Raw genomic sequence first — 25,276 nt, 5'->3', positions numbered from 1 at the left:
TGCCAAAAAAAAATCACAGGCTTCAGACGGCAGGCCTCTGTCTAGCTTACGATTATTTGTCAACGGAAGGAGAGAGCTCGGTTTGTGGGAAATATGTTTAAGCTTCCGTAACATCTTCCAAATCTGAAGTGTCTGAATTGTTGGTGACATTACACAATGTTTATCACGTAATTCAATATTCGTATTCCAGATTGCCAAAGGCAAAGAGAATTCTGTCTTTTCCTTATTTTGTTGTACCCATTGTTTATGTCTTGGGTCAGTGTGCCATTCCAATATTCTCTGAAGTGTTGCAGATTGATGATGATATTTCCTGAAATCATGAAGTGCCAATCCTCCCCAATGTTGAGGAAGACATAATACGTCATAACATAAACACAATTTCTCGTTCCTCCAAACATATTTAATTATCAAAGTTCAAAGAGACAAAAAATGCTTTAGGTAAACAAAGAGGTATTGTCTGAAATAGGTAATAGAATATTAATTTTAATAACTGCAACACGTTCAAGCCCTGATATGTGGGACAATAACCATTGTTTCAGATCAATTTGGATTTTCGTCAAAAGGGGTAGGAAATTATGGTAATATAAGTAATTTGGATTCTCTGTTATCTATACTCCCAGGTATTTTATCTTCTGATGACACCAGTGAAAAGGAAAAAGTGAGTGTAAAGCTTCATATTCCTTCACAGTATTGACTCATTTAATACCTCACATTTGGAAAGGTTTAATTTGAATCCAGACACATCTCCATAGGTGGTAAATATCTGCACCAGACAGGAAAGGGAAAACAAGGATTAGAAACAAAAAATAAAATATCATCAGCATAAGCCACAACCTTATGCTGAATTCTCTTCCAGTCACAGCCAGTGACATTTTGATTTCCTCGGATCGCTGCCAAGAGAGGTTCCAAAGTAAGCACAAATAATAATGGTGAAAAGGGACAACATTGTCGCGTTCCGTTATGAATTGGTAAACTCTCAGTTAGTGATCTGTTCATTCTAATTTTTGCATTGGGACAGCTATATAGTGTTCTAATCCATTTTAGAATATTGTCACCAAGGCCCATTTTTTGAAGAGTAGCAAACAAAAAAGTCCAAACTGCTCTGTCAAACGCCTTTTCAAAATCAGCAGATAGTAAGAGTAATGGCCTATTTCAATTTTTTTTGTATTTTACAATATTTACATTTTATTACTGCTTAATTGTTTTATATTTTAGATGCAGGGAATTAATCTTAAAATCAGGTTGTATTTTCACTGTATTATAATAATAATGGTGCTTTTCTATTTAAAGCACTTAGTGGTTAAAGAAGCAGACCTTTTTATGCATATTTATGTTCTTAATTTTCCTGATAGAATTCTGCATGTAAAGTGTAACAACTTAGATCACGGAGTATTGATACAGCTTAGCACTAGGAGATACATATAAAGTCTGTGCCTCCTCTCAGACTGGTATCCAATTACTGGTGATGTGGGGTGCCCCCTATCTCCTACAGGTGTCTTGTCTCTGTAAGATATCAATCTCTTCATTTCACCTAAAATGTTGCAGTTAAAACCGTTGTGGTTTGTTATTTAATTATTCAATATACTGGGAAATTATAGCAATTTAATAGGGAATTACCCCTTTTAGATCACTATACTCAAACTGGAAAAAGATAACCTACTCTTTTATTTTCCAGTACTTTTGACCAAAAATGTTAAATTCCTTAACAAATTCCTGGCAATTCCATATTTACGCATTGATTTAATTAGTTGGAATTAGCATTCAAAATTATTTCATGGTTTATCTATAAAGATTCACATAGACGTTAAACCAGATTTATGTACTGAAAACAATGTTTGTGGTTATTTTCTTCCAAAATAATTGTGGCAATAAAAATACATCTGCAGATAAAACTTTCCTTAGAAAGAAATTTAAATGGTAATATTATTTGCAGTTATACATGTTTAATGTAAGGTTAGCACTGTTCTCATCCCCATTGTATTTCTTGTAGGGATTTAAAAGCAAAAATATTAGCATTTAAATTATATCTTACCAAAATATAATAACATTTTTCAATGTGTTTGTTCTCAGACAACAAATGCAGCTAGTCAAAGGGAGCGGAGTGTGATATACTCTGAATATTGATCCTAAAATCAAATGGTAAACCAGATGGAGATGTATTCACAAAGTTGTGAATTATTGTGAAACGAAAAATGACTTACAAAATATAGAGCTAAAATAGGAGAGCTGGAAATTTGGATAATTACTCAGTTAAATCATTATTACACATGGAGAATTAATTTTTGTATTGTTTTATTTTGAATACACAGGCAATTTAAAAAGTCAGTGTTTACAGCAAAAAGCCTGCAGGGGCTGACTATACTCGTCGGAATAACTACATTAAGCTATAGTTGTTCTGGTGATTATAGTGTCCCTTTAATCTGTAAGTTTTGGACTTTGAAGCAAATGTGTCTTCAACAACTTTATTATTTTTTTTTTAAATCAGCATTCTTTCCCGAGCGTGAGTTATAAAAATGTTTTTTAAATTAATATTTTGATAACATTCATATATACAATTTTTTTTTCCATATCTTGGTACAAGATGCTATTTCACCAAACATGATAATACACCAATCAACATATTTTGTTTTCTTTTATAAAACCTGGGAGCTTTGTTTGTAGGACTAGTTGAAGGTTCTGCTCCTTTTTCTCTTTTAGACAATGTTACTATAATGGGAGGTATTCAAGTTTACACTCCCATTGTTTGTGTTGGCTTTTGTTCTTGAAATGTTACATAATGCTAGCTGCTTCCGTAAATTGATTGGCTCCGAGGGGTTATACGGTAGATCTAAAACGTTGTCAATAGATACACAACTAAGCAACCAACTGTTTTTCTTTTTTGTTTGCTTGTGTCAAAATGAAAATGTTTTTTTGTATTATATTTGTTTTCATTCACCCTAACAGCGATAGTCAATGTGTGTTCATTTGTTCAGCGGTTTAAACTTGTCTCTGCTGCCGACACGTTCATTGAATAAACAAAACTAAATCCCAATGGTAATTGACGAGCTATGTAAGCTCTAAGATAAAAAATAAAAGCACCCACATAAACAAATATTTTCAAAGATACAATAAATTATCTCAGGCCTTCCTGTAAGTTGGAAATGCTCAAACAGACAACGTTTCATTTACATTCCGTAGACGGCAGTTTAGCCAAAATGCTGATAGGTTTAAACAACAGTTTGATAACCTACAGCTTTGTCAGGTTAGTGTTCTAACATTCGTTATTATAGCTTTTTTAAAAAGGCAGCACACATTTGCTGTTTTAATTAGATCTAATATTTCTGCAGCTTCTAGGGTTGTCTTGAAAGCTTACAATACGGTATTAGCACCCTTAACACTGGTCAGCACAATAGATCTAAGTATATCAATAATGTGGTAATTTATTTTTGTTAATTCATATTCTTTAATGAAAGTATTTAGAAAATTGGGCAGACTAGATGGGCCGAATGATTCTTATCTGCCGTCACATTCTATGGTTCTATTATTTGCAGAACATTCGTGGCTAATTGTGGCAACTCCAGAGTTAGTGGCATACAGGTTTCCATGTTGATTAAAGGCAAGCTAGTCATCACGGGAAATGTGGTTTCACATGTATGTGAGGTGCCACAGTGCACTAAATCCTAATCTATATGTGAATGTTGCACTGACAATGTAAATATTTTTTGTTTCTATCCGGTGTGACATAAGCCTCTCCCTGCTGATCTCCTTGGGGACTCAGAATCCAGTTTATTCTGAACCTGCTGTAACTCCAATTTATGTAAAATTATACATAGTTACATGGTGATCTAGGTAAAAAAAGATCCATGAAATGCAATTTTTAAAACTGATTCTTTTATGCTGTACGTCCAAAAAAAAAAAAAAAAACACAGTTGTAGCCATTTCCAATTATGCCACAAAAAGGGAAAAAAATCCTTCATTACTTCATATTGGTAATTTCATTTCTCCTTAGAACAGGAACTTGTTCATATACATATTAATTATATATTCATGAATTTTCAGTATATGGGGGAAAAACAACCAAAACAAGCCATGCCATTTTTATGAATATCATTAGATTCTGATAAGGCTGTCTCTTTAGGTAGCAAATACCATATCTTTATTGTCCTTACTATAAAGATCCCTTTAAACCAATCACCTGTTTGCTGTAAGGTTTTTGTAACAGGGATTTGCAAATCTACAGCCATAGATTCTTCTCTCCATATACTGAAGAAGAAAAAATATTTGAATTTCTGCCATGTCCTGATCCTACTTGATTAACTCACACATCTCAGATTCCAGTGGACCAATACTTTCACTCTTAACCTTTCTTGGCATTAATACACTTAAAAACAATAATTCTGGGGTTAGTCATGCTGTGTTTTGCTATGTGCTTTTAATTTTCAAGTTTAGCCCATCTGATTGCCCTTTTGCACACCCGATTGGCATGCTTATATTTGTCATGGGATGCTTATTGACTCTTCTAATTTAAATGTTCTAATTTACCTTATTCTAACTGTGTTTTACTTTACTGATACTTTTACTAAGTCACATTATTTTTAATTTGCTTTTTTTTTTAATATGTTTTCCAATAGAATGTATTGAGAAATGCGCTTTTGTAGAATTTGTTTAAAGACCTTCCATTTATCCTCTGTGTTTTTGCCAGTGAATAGTCCCTACTACTTAAAATACCCTTATCCTATTGAAATCTGCATTAAAAAAAATTAAGCGTTTTTTTGTAGACCCCGTAGAAATGTATTTTCTAAATTAATCTCAAATGATACCATATTATGGTTATTATTTCCCAAGTGCTAAATTACTCGAATGTTTGAAAATAGGTCATCATTATTGGTTATTACAAGACCAAGGCAAGAACTGATTCTAATTGATGCTTCAACAGATACACAACATTTTATTATTTTAGTATATCGTGTCTGGTATCTTTTTTGGTAAGATATTAAGAGTATATTTTTAAAGATTATCCATATAAATTATTTTATTTTCATTTCTAATGTGCCTCATGTTAATGCTGTGTCAATGTATCCATTGCTTTACCTTATGATCCTTCTTTCTGATGGCTATAAAAGGCTGATAAATATCTTCAAGTGCTTATGTCTTCCTAATGATATTTGATGGCAGACATAAATCATGTCATACAGGGGGAACCAGTTAACATCCTGATATTTTACCCATGAAGAAATCCCTGTCTGCAATAGTCACTACATCTAAACAAAATAATGTAATACTTTAATTTAATAATAATAATATATAATAATACAAATATATCAAAACTTCTTTATAGGTAGCTGGAAACAAGTATATAGAACCTATTATTTTAACCCCTTAAGGACACATGACGTGTGTGACACGTCATGATTCCCTTTTATTCCAGAAGTTTGGTCCTTAAGGGGTTAAGATAACCTAAAAAGGAATTCACCATTGCTTTTGGTAGATGAATCTCTAACATTTTTTACATCCTCATTAAAACTTTCCCCATATGTTAATTTTCCTAATTTACAAAATTGTCTTTATTTTTGCACACAAACTTCACAATGCATCTACCTTTTTATGGTATTTGAAGATTAAAATGTATGTACCATTTCACAATACCATGAGATATTTTACATAAAAGTGTTAAAAAAGGGAAAAATCATTTATTTTAGCAGCCTTTTATGCAGATTTTTCCTTTTAAAGAAATATCCAAAAATATTTTTCATTTTAAATGTCTTATCTGATGGCCAGATTCAATAAGTGTGTGAACAGTCCAGTTCTATTATATTTCTCTTTTATAATTATGTTTTATCTCACAGCTGATAGTAAAGGGGACATTGAAATGTGATCAAAGCAGAATTCTATTTTTAGTATGGTAACATTATATCATACGAGCAATGCTAAAGCATAAAGAGTCCGAGTACTGATCTGTAACATAGACTAAAGGACGTTTATCATTGTCAGGTCCACCAAGTCCCAGTACTATCATGCAATATATAGCTTCAATTACATAAATAGAATCTTCTACAAATTAGATTGTATATGCATCATTCTTTTATCACTATATTACAGTGATTTCAGGTTTGGAAGGGTGAAACTGTTTGCATTTCTACCAATCAAAATATGTTTTGTTTTTTTTAAAGGGACACTCCATACCCCTAAAACACTTGCCAAAATGCTTAATGTGCAAAGAGTGTGTCCACTTTTATTTTTTTAGTTTTACAAAAAGTGCAGCTTTCAATATAAATTGGCACTTTTATGAATTTACCTGGTTACGCCCCCCTGGTTGTCAAGTCAGGCGATGGTTCCTGGTTGGTTAGCTCAGTGGAGCTAAACTCAAGAGGCAGCAATTTCCCAGAATAAATGCCTTGCAAAGATTGTCTTTGAGCTGCATTTGGAAGTCTGTAACATAAAACCTGGCTGGGTTAGGAGGGGTGATATGCAAACAATAGATTTGCAGCTTTTGCAAGTTTTTTTTTGTTTGTTATTTTTTTACAGATAAACCAATAAAAAACATGCATAATTAAAAGCATACATGTTTTCATTGGGGTTATATCTAGTGAACAGTGATTTTTTAATTATTTTTATTTAGGGTGTGTAGTGTCCCTTTAATCCAAGTCTGTGTTTTTGCATGTCAGTGTTTTTGCATGTAAAAGTAGATCTGAATTTGTTTCTGCCGAAACATATTTCCTATTACTAAATATAAACATCATGTCTCCCAAAATGAGATCAGGATGGGAGGTGGCAGTGTCAGAGTGGCGAGATGCCATTGAGACAATGCACTTGTGTTTTTTGTTTTTTGTATAGCATCATGCATGGTGTGTCAGCACCAACTACGGCTGTCTATGCACCGACTGCTGACCAAGTGTCCTTGTCTAAGCAGAAATACTCTGTACTAGTTAAAAGTGGCACTCACTGTCTGTGCTTTTGGGTATTTTTCTCTTGTCTTCCCAGATGTGGGACAGCAGAGGGAAAACAACTGTGTGGTTTATACAAGGTTCTACATTGGAACTTATCCACCAAATCTGGGACAGTCAGGAGGTATCAGATCCCTGTCCCTGAATTTCTTTTACACCAGTTTTATCATGTTAAAAAGCTGCAACATAAAAAAATACATAACAAATTATACATATTATAAAAATAAGACATTTTAATATATTCTAAATATTTTTGATAATACAAATTGATTTACAGATCCATAATGAATAATCTTCTTGGCTAGACACTCATGGTTAATCCAGGGGTGTTAAACTCCACCATTTCAGTTTTGCAGAAAAATAACACATTTTAATTATTAAAACATTGCTTACTGATGTACAACGATACCCGAATACCCCATCTGTCTATCTCTTCAGCCCTGATTTAGTTACATTCACATGTCCCAACCTGTTGTAGAGTGTTACCCAGTCACTATTGACAGAAATCAAGTAGATGGGGATCATAGGTTCGTAATGTCATGGTCACTATAATAAGGTTAGTGCACTCCTTTAACCTTTTGACATTTGGGAGTTTATTAGAGGAATCGAAGCTAAATCGAATCCAAGACAACCAAAGGTTTGCAAAAAGAAAATCAAGATTGTGCAGGATTAAAGATACAATGACATCAAAATAATATGTATAAAATGTATCAATATTAAACAGGCATTTAAGGGTCAGAGTGCCGAAAATATATTTTGTTAACTCTTCAATGACAAGCCCAAAATAACATTTTCTGCAAGGCTATATCAGTTGTGGGATTTAATGCCTACATTAAAATCCTGGGCTGAATGCCAGGCAGCGGGATATTGGCTCAGAAAGCAAAAACTAGAGACTGTAATTTAGAAGGTACGAATGTTGCAAATCTGTATCTGTGTGAAAGAGTCTTGCATACGTTGATATCATTGAACATTCTGTTTTATTGGATATAATTATTTACCACTTACACCGAGATTTTCCAATAAACAGAGCGTGACCAATTACAAAGAAAGATCTGGAGGTTGAGGTTCCATGGGAAAAAAAAAAACCTTAACTCAAGAGATGTGTTATTGTTGAAGGAAACAACAAAACATCTTCTGTGAGTCTTGCAGCTGTAAAGTAGAATGCTGCTCGCTTAAATAAAAGTATTTAATGAAAGCTTGTTATGTATTAGCATTGTAGTGAGATAAACAATTTACACATGGCATACATTTGCAAAGGATTGTGGAACAGTCAGAAACGCATACAGAACATTCCCAAATATCTGTTGATGAATATGCTTTCTGGTTTTCTAGAAGAATGAATAAAACATCTGATTAATATGGCCATAAATAATAATCTGTATAAACAACGTGTGATATATATACTTTTGTTAAGTTTTCTTTATACATGGAAACAACAAAATTAATAGATGATATCACGTATGATTATTTGACTTTATAATATTCCATTGTTTTCCCTTTTTATTTTTTTCTCCCACTTTTGATAACTTTTATTTTTAAATGTGTTCTCTTTGTATGTTTTTGTTAATCCTTATATATGAATGTTATTCTATGTATTTAATATAGCGTTTAATATAGTTAATATTTCTTAATAACTTAAAAATAAAAGAATCGGAAAAAAAAATCTATATTCTATTCTAAAACAAATATTTAAGGGACATGGTGTTTCTGCCGCATTTTTTGGAATGTTATGCAGCTACATATGCTAATGAATAAGAATAAAAACACACAGTATGTTACTTTTAGATTCAATCTAATATTTCTAAGAGTTCCCATAGAAATAGGTTATTATATATACAGCTTTTAGACTAGAGCAGGTGATGGGATCTATTTGAACAGTTGTCAGAATCTCATTGGAACAATTATTCTTTTAGTTTAATCCCTGTATTTTGCTTCAAAAGCTGTGTGTATGTACAATGTTAGTGACACAATAATAAGCAATAATAGTTTATCTAGCTATAGTTTGCAAATATATATATATATATATATATATATATATATATATATATATATATATATATATATACTTATTATTGTGTCACTAACATTGTTATGTATATACAACATATTAAATATAATTTTGCAAGAAGAGTCTACCACCGGGCAATAGAAGAAAACCACCAGAAGTGGCTCTTATTGTACAACTCCAAGAACATTCATGATTATAATAAATATTGTGAAATACTGTGAACAACATAAGTCTGCTAAGAGGGTTTGAAAAGTGAGGGCCATAGAAGTCAGGCTTGGTTAAACTATGTAAGTCCATAAATCGACAAGGGTGATCTTCTAAACCTTTCTCCCACTTAGATGTGAAGGCCAAGAAAAGTGACTTTTTGATAGGGAGTGGCGGTCCCCTTTATATTAAAAGAAGTATGGAATATTTATATTGGTGGAGTTCAACTTTCTTTACTCCTTGCTGGAGATCAGGACAAATAAAATTAAAATTGTCTTTTATGCAATGAATTATGTGGAATTCTATCAATAGCAGTCCATTTTCTTTCTTGTGCTTTTTTCATAGGAATTAATGACAAGACTGATAACAGAGACTCCAGAACAACCAATACCTTTCCTAATCAATCATCTTCAATCAAAAATAGGACATGTTGGCCATCTACAGAGGACCTTGTCTGGATCTGCTGCTTTGTGGGCAGAGAGTGAATCTCCAGGTAAAAGTTTTTCTGTGATGTGATTATATGTGAATTAGAGATGTGGATTGGAGATTACAGGTAATACAGAGTATCCATTATATGAAGTACCCAGATATCTTGTGTAACACATTGGATCCATGCATTGCTTTGGATAATATGATTGATAAGAGATAATGTTTGGAAAGTTTACAAGGTAGCACTAGTACCTACTATGACGCAGCATGGCCAAAAAGTTGTGTCTCTTACAAATCTTTCTATGGGGCAAGTATTTGGAAAGTATGAAAAGTGAGATTAGTGAGGGCTTGATCTAAAAAAATATTTAACAGGGCTGCCCAACACAGGCCTGTTATCCTTGTTTACAGGTGCTCTCACATAGTCTGTGGTCTTCCTTAGCCATGAACTTGTTGATATCGTGTTGGCATTTTGGGTGATAATTTGTTTGTGCTCTTAGGAATACGACTTGGAACATTAACATTGTATTAATGATCTAACTTTTTCTAATTCTATGAAGAAAACAAAGGAACAAGACGAGATTCTAGAAGCTATGACAAACCATGGCAAGTGAACGCAAAGAAACCCAAAAAATCGAAGAGTGACCTGGCAGTTTGTAATATTTCACCAACATCACCAGAATCCAAGTCTTGTAAGTTGGCATGCTTTGCTTTACACACTATTTTTGGAAGTAGTCCTATCCTCTGCATCAGGTGTTTTTCAAAGTTGTAAATAAAGGCTTAATTATCTTAACCTTGTTTTTCAAACATAATTATACCTTCCAAGTAACCCTCTTAGCCATGATAAATGCTCCAAGATGTTCTTGTGTCGTGTGAATTGTTAAAACGTTGTGCCATCATGAAAAACTCCTTATTGTTTTTACAATCAAACAGTCCTTTCCAATATAACTTGCACTGCAGTATTTTTGTACATGACCTAGTTTGACATGTCATTGTGGAACGGCAGACTAAATTGATATTTTATTCTATAATTTTGCAAAATACTTTTTTTTTTTTTTTAAACTCCATGTTGGAGGTGCATCTGTTCAATTCCCCTCCCTTTCTTGGAAGCACATGATTTCTTTGTTGCCTCCAGCTGCGTGCCTAGCAATGGATAGCTCCATTTATGATAAAACAATGAATGCAGAGATTGAGCAAGCTACCATCTCAAATTAAGCTAAAGGTCAGCCAGAAATGTCCCTTCAAAGGGACACTATAGTCACCTGAACAACTTTAGCTTAATGAAGCAGTTTTGGTGTGTAAAACATGCCCCATGCAGCCTCCCTGCTCAATCCTCTGCCATTTAGGAGTTAAATCCTTTTGTTTATGAACTCTAGTCACACCTCCCTGCATGTGACTTGCACAGCCTTCCATAAACACTTCCTGTAAAGAGAACCCTATTTAGGCTTTCTTTATTGCAAGTTCTGTTTAATTAAGATTTTCTTATCCCCTGCTATGTTAATAGCTTGCTAGACCCTGCAAGAGCCTCCTGTATGTGATTAAGGTTCAATTTAGAGCTTGAGATGCAATTATTTAAGGTAAATTACAACTGTTTGAAAGTGAAACCATTTTTTTTTTTTGTCATGCAGGCTCTGTCAATCATAGCCAGGGGAGGTGTGGCTAGGGCTGCATAAACAAAAACAAAGTGATTTAACTCCTAAATGACAGTGAATTGAGCAGTGAAATTGCAGGGGAATGATCTATACACTAAAACTGCTTTATTTAGCTAAAGTAATTTAGGTGACTATAGTGTTCCTTTAACAATAGAAAAGAGGAAATAAACTGTGATCCTGTGATAAGAATGCACTCAGAGATACAGTTTGCACACTGTGTATATCGATATATTCCATATACCTGAATGTGCCATGTGAAAGTGATTGAGTACAGGTGCGATTCTGCAGAGAGCTTCAATCCGTTCTACTTACAGTGACAATAAACGTGTAAAAGGTGTTCTGATTCTACCTCCTGCTAGCCTGCTTTTCTCTGGCTGATTCAACTTGAAACCTCCAGTAAATGAATTAGTTATGCCGGAGAGATGTTTCCACTGAGATTATCATGTTGCTGATGATTCAGATCATTGAAATATTTATAAAAGGGAACTGCGTGTAGTGTAAGCAGAGGAACATGCTGATAGAAGCCGATAAAAGGTATTTTAGTTTCCAAGTTTCCAACACATGGAATCGGACTGAAATCTGTCCAGTTTTACAGCTGTGAATCCCTGTGCACACTGGCAAAAGTAAAAATTGCAACGTTTTTTTTTTTTTGTCCAATGTTCACGTTTTTGGCGGGTGGGGGGATTTGCTGCAAATTTTTAACTTGCGAGCAAATTATACACACCTGAAGAATCCGCAAGTAAATTATAAATATTTTAGCATTTTTTTTTTAAATTTAGTTTAAGGGACACATAACCATACTCAAACTTAGCCACACAAAGATACAGGCACCTCAGTGGTCATATGCACAATTTCTGGACAATTGCATTAAAGCAAAAAGAAATAAAAGTGAAATAGTGCATCCCAGGTGCCACACTAAACAAGTCGCTGTACCCTCACAAATCATCTGTTTTGTGCTTCTCTACCCTTCACACAACAGAAACACAGCAGCATCTTTAAACCACAAGAGTAACATACATAATCCTCAACAACTCTATTAATGGACTTTGTCAACATCACTGTCAGGCTGAGAAAAGACATTCAGAAAGCCAATGTCTGTAGGCAGGGTACCAATACACATTTCCATGCTTACTAAAAAACTGTTACATTAATCCGTGCAAACTTCTTTTGCAACTTAATTTTCATGTTTTCATTGACAACAAGGGATGTAACATACAAATATTAATCATTCCATTTGCAGCATGCAATATATTTATGTTTCCTTTACAAATTGCATATGCAGACAATTTAAAGGACCACTATAGTGCCAGGAAAACATACCGTATATACTCGAGTATAAGGCGACCCGAATATAAGCCGAGGCCCCTAATTTTACTCACAAAAACTGGGAAAACTTATTGACTCGAGTATAAGACTAGGGTGGGAAATGCAGCAGCTACTGGTAAATTTCTAAATAAAATTAGATCCTAAAAAAATTATATTAATTGAATTTTTATTTACAGTGTGTGTATATAATGAATGCAGTGTGTGCGTATGAGAACGCAGTGTGTGTGTATGGGTGCAGTGTGTGTGTATGAGTGCAGTGTGTGTGTATGAGTGCAGTGTGTGCAGTGTATGTGTGCAGTGTGTGCAGTGTATGTGTGCAGTGTGTGCAGTGTATGTGTGCAGTGTGTGCAGTGTATGTATGCGTGCAGTGTGTGCAGTGTATGTATGAGTGCAGTGTGTGCAGTGTATGTATGCGTGCAGTGTGTTTGTGTGTGTGTGTGTATGAATGCAGTGTGAGTGCAGTGTGTGTGTGTGTGTGAATGCAGTGTGTGTATGAATGCAGTGTGCATATGAATGCAGTGTGAGTGCAGTGTGTGTGTGTGAATGTAGTGTGTATATGAGTGCAGTGTGTGTGCGTGTGAATGCAGTGTGTGTATGAGAGCAGTGTGTGCAGTGTATGTATGAGTGCAGTGTGTGTGTATGAATGCAGTGTGAGTGCAGTGTGTGTATATGAATGCAGTGTGTATATGAATGCAGTGTGAGTGCAGTGTGTGTGTGTGTGAGTGCAGTGTGTATGAGTGCAGTGTGTGTGTGTGAATGCAGTGTGTATATGAGTGCAGTGTGTGTGTGTGAATGCAGTGTGTATATGAGTGCAGTGTGTGTGTGTGAATGCAGTGTGTATGAGTGCAGCGTGGGTGTGTGTGAATGCAGTGTGTATATGAGTGCAGTGAGTGTGTGTGTGTGAATGCAGTGTGTGTGTGAATGCAGTGTGAGTGCAGTGTGTGTGTATATGAGTGCAGTGTGTGCAGTGTGTGTATATGAATGCAGTGTGTATATGAATGCAGTGTGAATGCAGTGTGTGTGTGTGAGTGCAGTGTGTGTGTGTGTGAATGCAGTGTGTATATGAGTGCAGTGTGTATATGAGAGCAGTGTGTGTGTGTGAATGCAGTGTGTATATGAGTGCAGTGTGTGTGTGTGTGAATGCAGTGTGTATATGAGTGCATTGTGTGTGTGTGTGAATGCAGTGTGTATATGAGTGCAGTGTGTGTGTGTGAATGCAGTGTGTATATGAGTGCAGTGTGTGTGTGTGTGTGTGTGTGTGAATGCAGTGTGTATATGAGTGCAGTGTGTGTGTGTGAATGCAGTGTGTATATGAGTGCAGTGTGTGTGTGTGAATGCAGTGTGTATATGAGTGCAGTGTGTGTGTGTGTGAGTGCAGTGTGTGTGTGAGTGCAGTGTGTGTGTGAATGCAGTGTGTATATGAGTGCAGTGTGTATATGAGTGCAGTGTGTGTGTGTGTGAATGCAGTGTGTATATGAGTGCAGTGTGTGTGTGTGAATGCAGTGTGTATATGAGTGCAGTGTGTGTGTGTGTGATGCAGAGCCTTGGTGGGGGGTGGGCATTTTAATATATTTTTTATTATTACTATTTTAATTTTTTTGTTATATTATTTTTTTTATTACTATTTGTATTATTATTGTATTATTATTTTAAAAAAATTGTTATATTATTAATGTATTTATTTTTATTACTATTATTCATTTTTGTCCCCCCTCCCTGCATGCTAGCGTGCAATGGAAGGGGGGGGCTCCTTCCCTGGTGGTCTAGTGGCATTGGTAGTTCAGTGGGGGGGCTGTGGGGGCTGTGTGAGATTTTACTTACCTCTCCTGCAGCTCCTATCAGCTCTCTCCTCCTCCGCGCCGTCCGTTCAGCACCTCTGTCAGCTCACACTGTAAGTCTCGCGAGAGCCGCGGCTCTCGCGAGACTTACACTGGGAGCTGACCGAGGTGCTGAACGGACGGCGCGGAGGAGGAGAGAGCTAACAGGAGCTGCAGGAGAGGTAAGTAACATCTCACACAGCCCCTGTCTGTATTATGGCAATGAAAAAAAAATGTGCTGAAAAACTCGGCTTATACTCGAGTATATACGGTACTCGTTTTCCTGGCACTATAGGGTCTCTAGGACCCCCCACCCTTAGGGTCCCCCTCCCGCCGAGCTGTAGGGTGAGGAAGGGGTTAAATACATACCTTTTCTCCACCGCCGGGCTCTCTCGGCGGTGGGGACTTTCCGCCTCCTTTCCCCGTCATCGGCTAAATGCGCATGCACGGCACGAGCCGCGCCCACATTCAGCCAGTCCATAGGACAGCATTCTCAATGCTTTCCTATGGACGCTGGCGTCTTCTCACTGTGAAAAACACCATGAGAAGCGCTGAAGCGCCTCTAGCGGCTGTCAATGAGAGTTTCTCTCAAACTGCTATGTTTACAGCCGAAAGGGTTAATCCTAGATGGACCTGGCACCCAGACCACTTTATTGAGCTGAAGTGGTCTGGGTGCCTATAGTGGTCCTTTAACTAACTTATGAATAGATAAGAGAATAGGAAAATATAGAGAGAAACAAGCATTCACAGACTCATTCACCAAAATGAGAGTTTGTGGTGAATTCAGAGTAAATTTCAAAATTATGGCCACAATAGCAGAACTTGAAAAATTCTCTCAGTCAGCTATTCCTTCAGTTTGGCTATTTTGGCCTTGAATTTGAAATTATCTTTGAATTTACTTAGAATTTTCACTTAAGAGAATAACTCTGTAAGAAGAAGACATGATGTTTGTAAAATGAGTGTATGCTTTTGATAAATACATTTGGGAGTATGTCTATGATGTTTTCTGATTCCTAGTGCCAAGATCCCTTGAGCAACAGAAGTGGGACTGGAGGACAAAACCAGAAAGTCGCGATTTTGATGAATTAAACCATATTTTGCAAGAAAGTAAGAAACTAGGGAAAGCATTGGAGAACCTATCCCGCAGTAAGTACCCATTTAGTACAATGCTGAGATATTTATCTTGTTAACCAATTGGGTGTTTATTTACGATTACTTACATTTTGTAAGGGTTGCATTAAAAAAAATAGCATTATTAATAAAGTGGACAATGTAATACTTACTGTAAACCATAAAATTAGTAATACCTTGAATTATATGTTTTTCATGTTCCATCATGGAACACAGAAAATATTAAAATAGTGGGTGAAAAAGTGCCAAAGTTTTGAATATAAACTGATCTAGCTGTAGAACCTTAACAAGCCAAGTAACTTGGCTCTGGCTGTATACATGCTGTTATTAAAGGTGGTGAGCCTCTCCATTTAGTATTATGAATATGAGCTTTAAATAAGGCGGAACGAGAACAGTAATGGTGTATAATTATGTTAATTTTTAATTGTAACCAAGTTTTAGATGATTCTAAACTACCGCTCCCATTTCTTTGGATGTCCCACCAGAACCCCAATGTTGGGGGATGTATGCCGTAGTGAAATCCCACTCGGGCATGTGTGGGTTCATTAGATAGTAAATGAGCCCAGGAATTATGAGATACATTTTTTAGGTCAAAGTAACATATTTTTAGGCTCAATTCAACATATTTAGGCCTTGATTTACTCTTGTTTGATAAGGATTACAAATGTTTTAATATTTTTAGATACAATTGTAAAATGGTTTAATATTTAAAAAATATTTTAAATTTTTTTTATATATGATATTTTTTGACATTTTAATATTTTGAAAATTTTATTTTAAAAGTTTATCCAAAAATATAAAATAATTTAAAACAAATTATTTGGATTTCTCCTCGATTGACACAAAGTAGAATTGTCTTTTAGGCCTGCATCTGTCAGAAGTAAGCCTTTAGAACTAGGAACACTTTTCCTAGATTGCACTGCAGTGGGCTATGAAGGTCCTTATCAGCTTGTATGATACATACATATCACAGGTCAGTTGTATAACCTTTTCCGCCCCCTTTTTAATAGGATCAGGTTTTAACATCTGCTTGGGACATGGATTTTCAAGTAACCATTAGGGATTGGGCGTAACAGTAAGGCTTTCTCAATTACAGTTAGGATACATTTATTTCATGCTATAATATTAAAAATAAAATGCATTGAACTACTATGTTATTGTGTTTCTCTTTATTAAAGTATGGAAAGTTGCATAAACTTTTTATTCTCCATGATCTGTTTTATTTTTAATTATCTATTAATTTGTTTATTAAATACCTTAAAGGAACACAAACCTCTATTCCTGACATATATAGTTATGAAAACAAAGTTTAGGTACCCGGCTCCACTAGCATGAATTTAAAAAGGTATTTTTACTCACATTATTTCTAGTGCCGTGCGGGTCTTGTCTAGGCTGGGCCCACCCCACTCCGCCTCCTTGACTGAAATCGGCCAATCCAATGCTTTCTCATAAGAAAGCATTGGGAGGCTATGGCAGATGCGCTGCAAAATTCTGCACTGCGTCAATCAGCATGTCCTCATAGAGATGCATTGAATCAATGCATCTCTACGGAGAGCGTTTACCATCTCCATACAGAGCGTGGAGATGCTGAACGTCAGTGCTGTACACCGTGCAGGAAGCACCTCTAGTGGCCGTCTGAGTGACTGTTATTAGAGGTTTTCCTAGGCAGTAATGTAAACATTGCCTTTTCTCTTAACCCCTTAACGACGAGTGACGGACGAGGTCCGTCACACGGGGGAATGCGTTAATGACGAGTGACGGACCTCGTCCGTCACGCGTTAAAATTAACGCCGCGATCTCGCAGTGCCGGCGATCGCGGGGTTAATGCTGTTGCTGGGTCCCTCCGAGTCAGGGGCAGACCGGCAGCAGCAAATCCGGATATCCCAGCCCATGTGATCGCTGTGATAGCCAGTCACAGCGGTCACAATGCTGCTGGGATATCTGATCCGCCTCCCTCCACCTCGTGTGGGTTTGTGAAGTGGAGAGAGACGGATCGGTGCTACATTGTGTCCCTGATTTATTGCAGAGTTATACTTAAGTATAAAATTCACCTTTGTGGAGTTAAAAAAAAAATTAACCCTTTCCCTGCTGCTTGATCACTGCTAGCAGTGATCAATATACAGGTCACAGTACTCTACTGTGATCTATTTTTTTTTTTTACTTTCAAGGGTTAATTTTTAGGTTTTTTGTAACCCTAAGGGGTTAAATTTTATTATTTGATTTTATTAATTTGTGATTTAGTTATTTTGGTGGGTGGAATTTAGTGGGAATTGGGGTATAAAAAAAAAAAAAAAATATATATATATTTTTTTTTTGTTAGAGTTTTGTTAGCTGTGTTAGCTGTATTAACAATGTTTAGAAAGTATAGCGCGGAGGAGGCTTATGGCCTGTTAGCGGCAGACTCAGAGGCGACTGACACTGCCTCAGAGAGTGAAGCAGGGAGTGACGCAGGGGATGCAGGGGACATGGACTATGTGCCAGATACTGCAGGACCATCAGGAGAAATCGACGATTCCCCTAATGCTGACCATGGCGCAGATGACTGGGTACCCCCTAATAATTTTTCCCCAGACATCCCAGTGTTTACAGGCAATCCTGGCATACAGGCGGACCTGTCTGCCTATAGTGCGCTGGATGTTATGCAGCTGTTCTTGAGGGATGAGATTTTTGGGGAGATAGTCACCCAGACTAATCTCTATGCGGAGCAATATCTGGCACGCAATCCAGACTCTCTTATCTCTAGGAAAGAGAGATGGTACCCAACCAGTGTGCCAGAATTTAAACAATTCTGGGCACTGACCATGTTAATGGGGCTAATTAAAAAGCCCACAATTAGGATGTATTGGGCTAAACATCCTATTTGCAATACTCCTATTTTTGCCGAGACAATGACAAGGGAAAGATATGAAGACATACTAAGATTTATGCACTTTAGTGATAACAACAAGTGCCCCCCAAAAGGTGATCCGCAGTATGATCTTCTTTACAAACTACGCCCTTTAATTGCCCACTTTAACAGTAAATTTGCCGCTATATATACCCCCAATAAAAACATTTCCATTGACGAGTCCCTAATGAAGTTTAAGGGAAGACTGGGGTTTAGACAATATATCCCATCCAAAAGATCCCGATATGGGATCAAATTTTATAAACTATGTGAAAGTGGCAGTGGCTACGTATACACCTTCCGTGTATACGAAGGAAGGGATAGCCACCTTGATCCCCCAGGTTGCCCAGATACAGTAGGGACAAGTGGAAAAATTGTCTGGGACTTAATAATGCCACTACTTAATAAAGGTTATCATCTATACATCGATAACTTTTATAATAGCATCCCACTGTTACAAATGTTGTATTGCTTCGAGACCGTGGCCTGTGGCACTATTCGGAAGAGTCGCACAGGTTTCCCAAAGGCTCTAGCGAACAAAAAAATGAAAAGGGGGGAAACAGCAGCTCTCTGCCAGAATGAACTGCTGGCACTCAAGTACAGGGATAAAAAGGATGTTTTCATCTTAACCACCATCCATGGTGAAAACACCCGGAGGGTCGCAGTTCGTGGCAGAGACGAATATAAACGGGTGCCAGTCTGCATACGGCAATATAATCGGCATATGGGGGGCGTTGACCTGTCCGATCAACTGATGCAGCCATATTTGATCATGAGAAAGACCAGGGCATGGTATAAAAAAGTGGGCATATACCTTTTGCAGATGGCAATCCACAATGCCTTTGTTATTTTTAAAAAGGCAAATGCTGGGCTGAAAAGCACTTTTCTTTCTTTCCAGTTTGAGCTAATTTCTAAGCTGCTAGAATGCCACACAAGGAGACCATCAGTGGAGCCTAGCAGAAGAATGGAGGCAGGTCACTTCTGCTTTAAGATTCCACCATCCCCTAAAAAACAAAACCCCCAGAAAAGGTGCAGGGTGTGTTACAAGAGGGGCGTAAGAGTTGAGACCAGCTATTACTGCCCTGATTGCCCCTCTCAGCCCGGCCTATGTATTGGCCATTGTTTTAAAATTTTTCACACCCAGGCCGAATAAGTAGACCAGTTTTGGGGTGTGATTTTTGGTTACCGAATCTTGGCTTTGTCTACCGTTTATCCTGTCTTCTCTGATCCTTGACCTCGGCTTGTCCTATCGTTGTTCCGTTTCTCTTTACTCCTTTGACCTCGGCTTGTACCTTGACAATTCTCTGCTTGTATAGCCCGGCCATTCTAAGGACCGGTATTACAAGTTTCTCTCTCTGTGTTCTCTCTCTTTGTGGTCTGTCTGTGTTTTGGTTTCGGAATCCATGACAGCTTTGCCCAGGACGCAGATAACTGTGTACTACCCCCGGATAAGTTTACCCCAACTATTCTGTATATGGGGGTATCATTGCACTAAGATGACATAGCTGAGCAACATATTAGGTGTTATACTGCCGTAGCACACATAAGGATAGCAAAATATACAGTAACATCTCCAAGTGTGTGTCAAAAAGGCAGAAAAAATGCTAATTGCAACTAGACTTGGTACAAACTAACAAAAAAATGATCCTACACTAAGGTTTAGAATATACCTTTTGAAATACCCTGGGGTGTCTACTTTAAGAAATGGTAGGCCTTTGTGGGGTAGTTTGAATTTAATACCTGCTAAGATGCTTGGAAATTGCACATAGGCCCAGCGTCAAAATTCAAAGTTCGGTAAAAACTGATATGGCTTGGTCTCCTATATGGCACTGTAGCTTCACAAAATAGTCCCAAAGACATACAATAGGGGTGTCATTTTACTCAGAAGACTTAGCTGAACATAATTTGGGGGGTATGAACTTAGTGGCACATGTGAAATATACAAAATGCCCAGCACAAATGCAATCCATATGTAAAAAACGCACAAAATAATTTTATACCACATACTTTGGCATCTATTGGTGAAAAAATGGGGGCATGTTAAGGCACAATATGCACCTTATGAGATACCCTGGAGTGTCTACTTTAAGAAATGGTAGGCCTTTGTGGGGTAGTTTGAATTTAAAACATGCTAAGATGCTTGGAAATTGCACATAGGCCCAGCGTCAAAATTCAAAGTTCGGTAAAAACTGATATGGCTTGGTCTCCTATATGGCACTGTAGCTTCACAAAATAGTCCCAAAGACATACAATAGGGGTGTCATTTTACTCAGAAGACTTAGCTGAACATAATTTGGGGGGTATGAACTTAGTGGCACATGTGAAATATACAAAATGCCCAGCACAAATGCAATCCATATGTAAAAAACGCACAAAATAATTTTATACCACATACTTTGGCATCTATTGGTGAAAAAATGGGGGCATGTTAAGGCACAATATGCACCTTATAAGATACCCTGGAGTGTCTACTTTAAGAAATGGTAGGCCTTTGTGGGGTAGTTTAAATTTAAAACATGCTAAGATGCTTGGAAATTGCACATAGGCCCAGCGTCAAAATTCAAAGTTCGGTAAAAACTGATATGGCTTGGTCTCCTATATGGCACTGTAGCTTCACAAAATAGTCCCAAAGACATACAATAGGGGTGTCATTTTACTCAGAAGACTTAGCTGAACATAATTTGGGGGGTATGAACTTAGTGGCACATGTGAAATATACAAAATGCCCAGCACAAATGCAATCCATATGTAAAAAACGCACAAAATAATTTTATACCACATACTTTGGCATCTATTGGTGAAAAAATGGGGGCATGTTAAGGCACAATATGCACCTTATGAGATACCCTGGAGTGTCTACTTTTACAAATGGTAGGCCTTTGTGGGTTTTTTTTGAACAGTCAAACTGTTATAATACCCCAAATGGAAGCATAGGCTCATTAAATCCGTCTCTCAAAATTCTACTGTGAGTACTGAAAAGGACAGGTCTCCTATATGGCACTGTAGCTTCACGAACTAGTGCCAAAGACATACAATGGGGGTGTCATTTTACTCAGAAGACTTAGCTGAACATAATTTGGGGGGTTTGAACTTAGTGGCACATGTGAAATATACAAAATGCCCAGCACAAATGCAATCCATATGTAAAAAACGCACAAAATAATTTTTTACCACATACTTTGGCATCTATTGGTGAAAAAATGGGGGCATGTTAAGGCACAATATGCACCTTATGAGATACCCTGGAGTGTCTACTTTTACAAATGGTAGGCCTTTGTGGGTTTTTTTTGAACAGTCAAACTGTTATAATACTCCAAATGGAAGCATAGGCTCATTAAATCCGTCTCTCAAAATTCTACTGTGAGTACAGAAAAGGACAGGTCTCCTTTATGGCACTGTAGCTTCACGAACTAGTGCCAAAGACATACAATGGGGGTGTCATTTTACTCAGAAGACTTAGCTGAACATAATTTGGGGGGTTTGAACTTAGTGGCACATGTGAAATATACAAAATGCCCAGCACAAATGCAATCCATATGTAAAAAACGCACAAAATTATTTTTTACCACATACTTTGGCATGTATTGGTAAAAAAATGGGGGCATGTTAAGGCACAATATGCACCTTATGGGATACCCTGGAGTGTCTACTTTTACAAATGGTAGGCCTTTGGGTTTTTTTTTCGAACAGACAGACTGTTATAATACCCCAAATGGAAGCATAGGCTCATTAAATCCGTCTCTCAAAATTCTACTGTGAATACTGAAAAGGACAGGTCTCCTATATGGCACTGTAGCTTCACGAAATAGTGCCAAAGACATACAATGGGGGTACCGTTGTACTCAGCAAAAGTAACTGAACACATAATAAAACTTTGTACAGGAATAGCACACACCAACTTTACAAAATACACATGAGAAGTTCTTTGTTATAAGTTTGTGTGCGAAAACCCCCAAAAAACACAATTTTACTCCAATATTTAGCAGAGGTTGGCGGTAAAATGGCTACGTAGAAAGTGTCAAAACAACCTTAGGTAAATAGCCTGTGGTGTCTACTTTATATAAATATATACTTTTGTGTGGCAATTTTGTTTTCTTTTATGGCTATTAGGCTTACAAGACAAACATACCAAATTCTAAAATCGCTCCACATAAAAAGTGTATTTTACTCCTTGTGCTTTGTGACCTGTAACTACCAAAAAAAACTGAAAATCCCAGACACATTATATATTCTGTAATTCAGAACAACTAAATGAATTTATTTTTAATTACTTTCCTTAACCTGCACTAATTATGTACACATTATTATTGCAAAAACTGTAAAAAAAACACACAAAAATTCATTTTTTTGCATATTTCTGTATTTTTTTTAATAATAAATAAGCATTTATATATATATGTGTTACATCAAATTAAAGCCCTTTCTGTCCTTTAAAAAACGGTATATAATATGTGTCGGTGCAATGAATAAGTAAAAAGCAAATTGCAGTTGAACGCAAATAGCAAAAAATGCAAAAAATGCCGTTGTCATTAAGTGAAAGACAAGCTTCTGAAGCTCTGTCCTTAAGGGGTTAAAAAGAATGCATGGACATATTATACACACCAGAACAACCGCATTAAGCTGTAGTTGTTCTGATGACTATAGTGTCCCTTTAATTATCGAACACACGTGGAACATCACCTATGATATATAGGATGTTAAAACTTGCTATTATATACATACCTTTTTATGAATTTTCATTATTCCATTTATTTGCAGGTATTGCTGTTGCAGATGAATTGGAACAGGTAACAGATTATTCCTTTCTTTTTTGCTTGATGAATTGTCCTGCATATGGCAAAATGTAGATCAATATTCCAATTTAACTTTATTGGTGTACATTTTACATTTAATGTATATTGCATATATCTATTAAACAGATTATGCTCTATCATTATGTTAACTTAAGATATTTAACATTTGCAATAACAATCTGGCCTTAGTAGTATTAATATTTATTTAATTTAACAGTTGCTAGATAACAGCACAACTATGAGATTATGAGATAATGCCTCTGCTATGCTTGCAATACTTCTCACAGGCTGCTTCTTTCCTCTGGCATAGCCTGCCTACCTCATCAGACTTTCCCTTAGTCTTCAATCGCTTAAGAAGTCTCTCAAAACCCATCTGTTCAGAATGATTGTGGCCTCATAGAGTAATTTCTATGTCACATATCTGTCACTGGCTCTCTCTTAAAGAGCCACACTCCACTCTCACCTCTGGTTCTGCTACTTTTCCACCTTGTGTGGTTGATGTCCCATTTGGTGTCCTATTGTGTTTTAAACCCCACCTCCTATAGACTGTAAGCTCATTTTAGCAGGTTCCTCATCAACCTATTGTTCCTGTATCATTTCGTAATTGTCTCATTTACTGTTAAATTTCCCACTCTCATAATATTGTAAAGCGCTGTGGAATAGGTTGGTGCTATTTAAATACCAATAATAATACCGTATGTGCAGATTATTATAGTTACCTATTTAGGCAATCGTTGCCTGTCTTGCATCACTTGTATTTCTTACTATTGTTTTCCAGTTAATGAAAATAAAAAAATAAATACATATGCAAAACACAGAAATGTACTCAAATTATTTATCAGAAACTTTAAGTGATCTTAACTCAGTGGAAGAGTTATTTTCTGTCAATCAATGCTTTGTAGAAAAAGGTCTGGTATACCCATATAATTAGGCTGTGTGGGGTTTGGAGTAGTTTAATTAAACACTACTACACTCAATCATGTATTTCTTCTTTAATAGGACACAAGAGCATTTAATTCATCACTTTTAAGGCCTTGTGTGATTGGAGAATGGGTTGGGCGTGAAGACAACGATCCAGACCCATTGGCTGCTGAAATGATCCAACCACCAATACCTAGAAATAAAAATGAACAGAGGGAGGTGGAAGAAGGAAGTAGCAGTCCTGCGGGGAGGTATGTACACGAAAACATATAAATAAGATGAAATCATATAGAATCTATTATGAAATAAGATGTCACATCCATTTTCATTTTTATTTATTTATATTTTTTTTTTGCTTCTTTAACATAAACTTTAGAATGCAAACAGCCTGGGGCATAACCATATCTATTTATAATGGGGGATAGAGTTTGCAGCAGAAACAGTAATACAATATTCACCCTAATAAAAGAAAAATCTCAAGATACATGTTATATGGAATGGATAAGGCATCAAAAAGAGATTTGTGCAAAAAATTGCAAATGCAACAACATGATGGGGTTTGTCATATATATAAATAAAATGGTTCTTACAATAGCACCGATTAAAACAAAAACAAAACAGAAATCACACAAAATCTTTTAGATAAGATATATTTGTGTCAAATCTCATTTCATTTTTGAATCAACCAACATGAGTACTTGGACAGGTTGATTGATGTAGCTGTAACAATGTTTGTATATATATATATATATATATATATATATATATATATATATATATATATATAATAAACAATACACAATCCCCCCATGTTTTATATATATATATATATATATATATATATATATATATATATACACATTTTTTATATATATATAGTTATATTATTGGTTATAAATTGTGTGGGTAATGCACCTTAGAGTGGCCATTTTTATTTATGCAATCTTTTCAAACATTGTGACAGGTAAAAAAGAAAAAAAAAGACACAGCAAGTACTCATATTGGTTGATCCAAAAATGAAATTACATTTGACACAAATATATCTGATACAGTTGCCTAAGGATTACTAAATGGCAAGATCATACAGTGTAGGTGCAGTGTAACAGACGAGGAGTGGATAAACAAAACGTACATGGACACATACAGGGCAAAAAAAACCAAAGTAGAGGTTTAGTAGATACGTCCCCA

At 36.3% G+C, this 25,276-nt stretch overlaps 1 protein-coding gene across 1 annotated transcript in view; it reads left to right on the top strand.

Moving 5' to 3' along the window:
- The window catches only part of C4H8orf34 (chromosome 4 C8orf34 homolog), a 182,241-nt gene that overhangs the window by 72,102 nt on the left and 84,863 nt on the right, over positions 1-25,276 (top strand). Inside the window, exons 2-6 of the mRNA XM_063451341.1 lie at positions 9,481-9,628; positions 10,122-10,253; positions 15,374-15,502; positions 23,133-23,161; positions 24,167-24,339. Coding sequence (XP_063307411.1) covers positions 9,481-9,628; positions 10,122-10,253; positions 15,374-15,502; positions 23,133-23,161; positions 24,167-24,339 — 611 coding nt within the window. The remainder of the gene's footprint in view (positions 1-9,480; positions 9,629-10,121; positions 10,254-15,373; positions 15,503-23,132; positions 23,162-24,166; positions 24,340-25,276) is intronic.

Source organism: Pelobates fuscus, chromosome 4 (genome assembly GCF_036172605.1).
Source record: "Pelobates fuscus isolate aPelFus1 chromosome 4, aPelFus1.pri, whole genome shotgun sequence".
NCBI classification, from domain to species: Eukaryota; Metazoa; Chordata; class Amphibia; order Anura; family Pelobatidae; genus Pelobates; species Pelobates fuscus.
The sequence above is the reverse complement of the archived record's forward strand: the minus strand, read 5'-3'. Positions and strand labels throughout refer to the sequence as shown.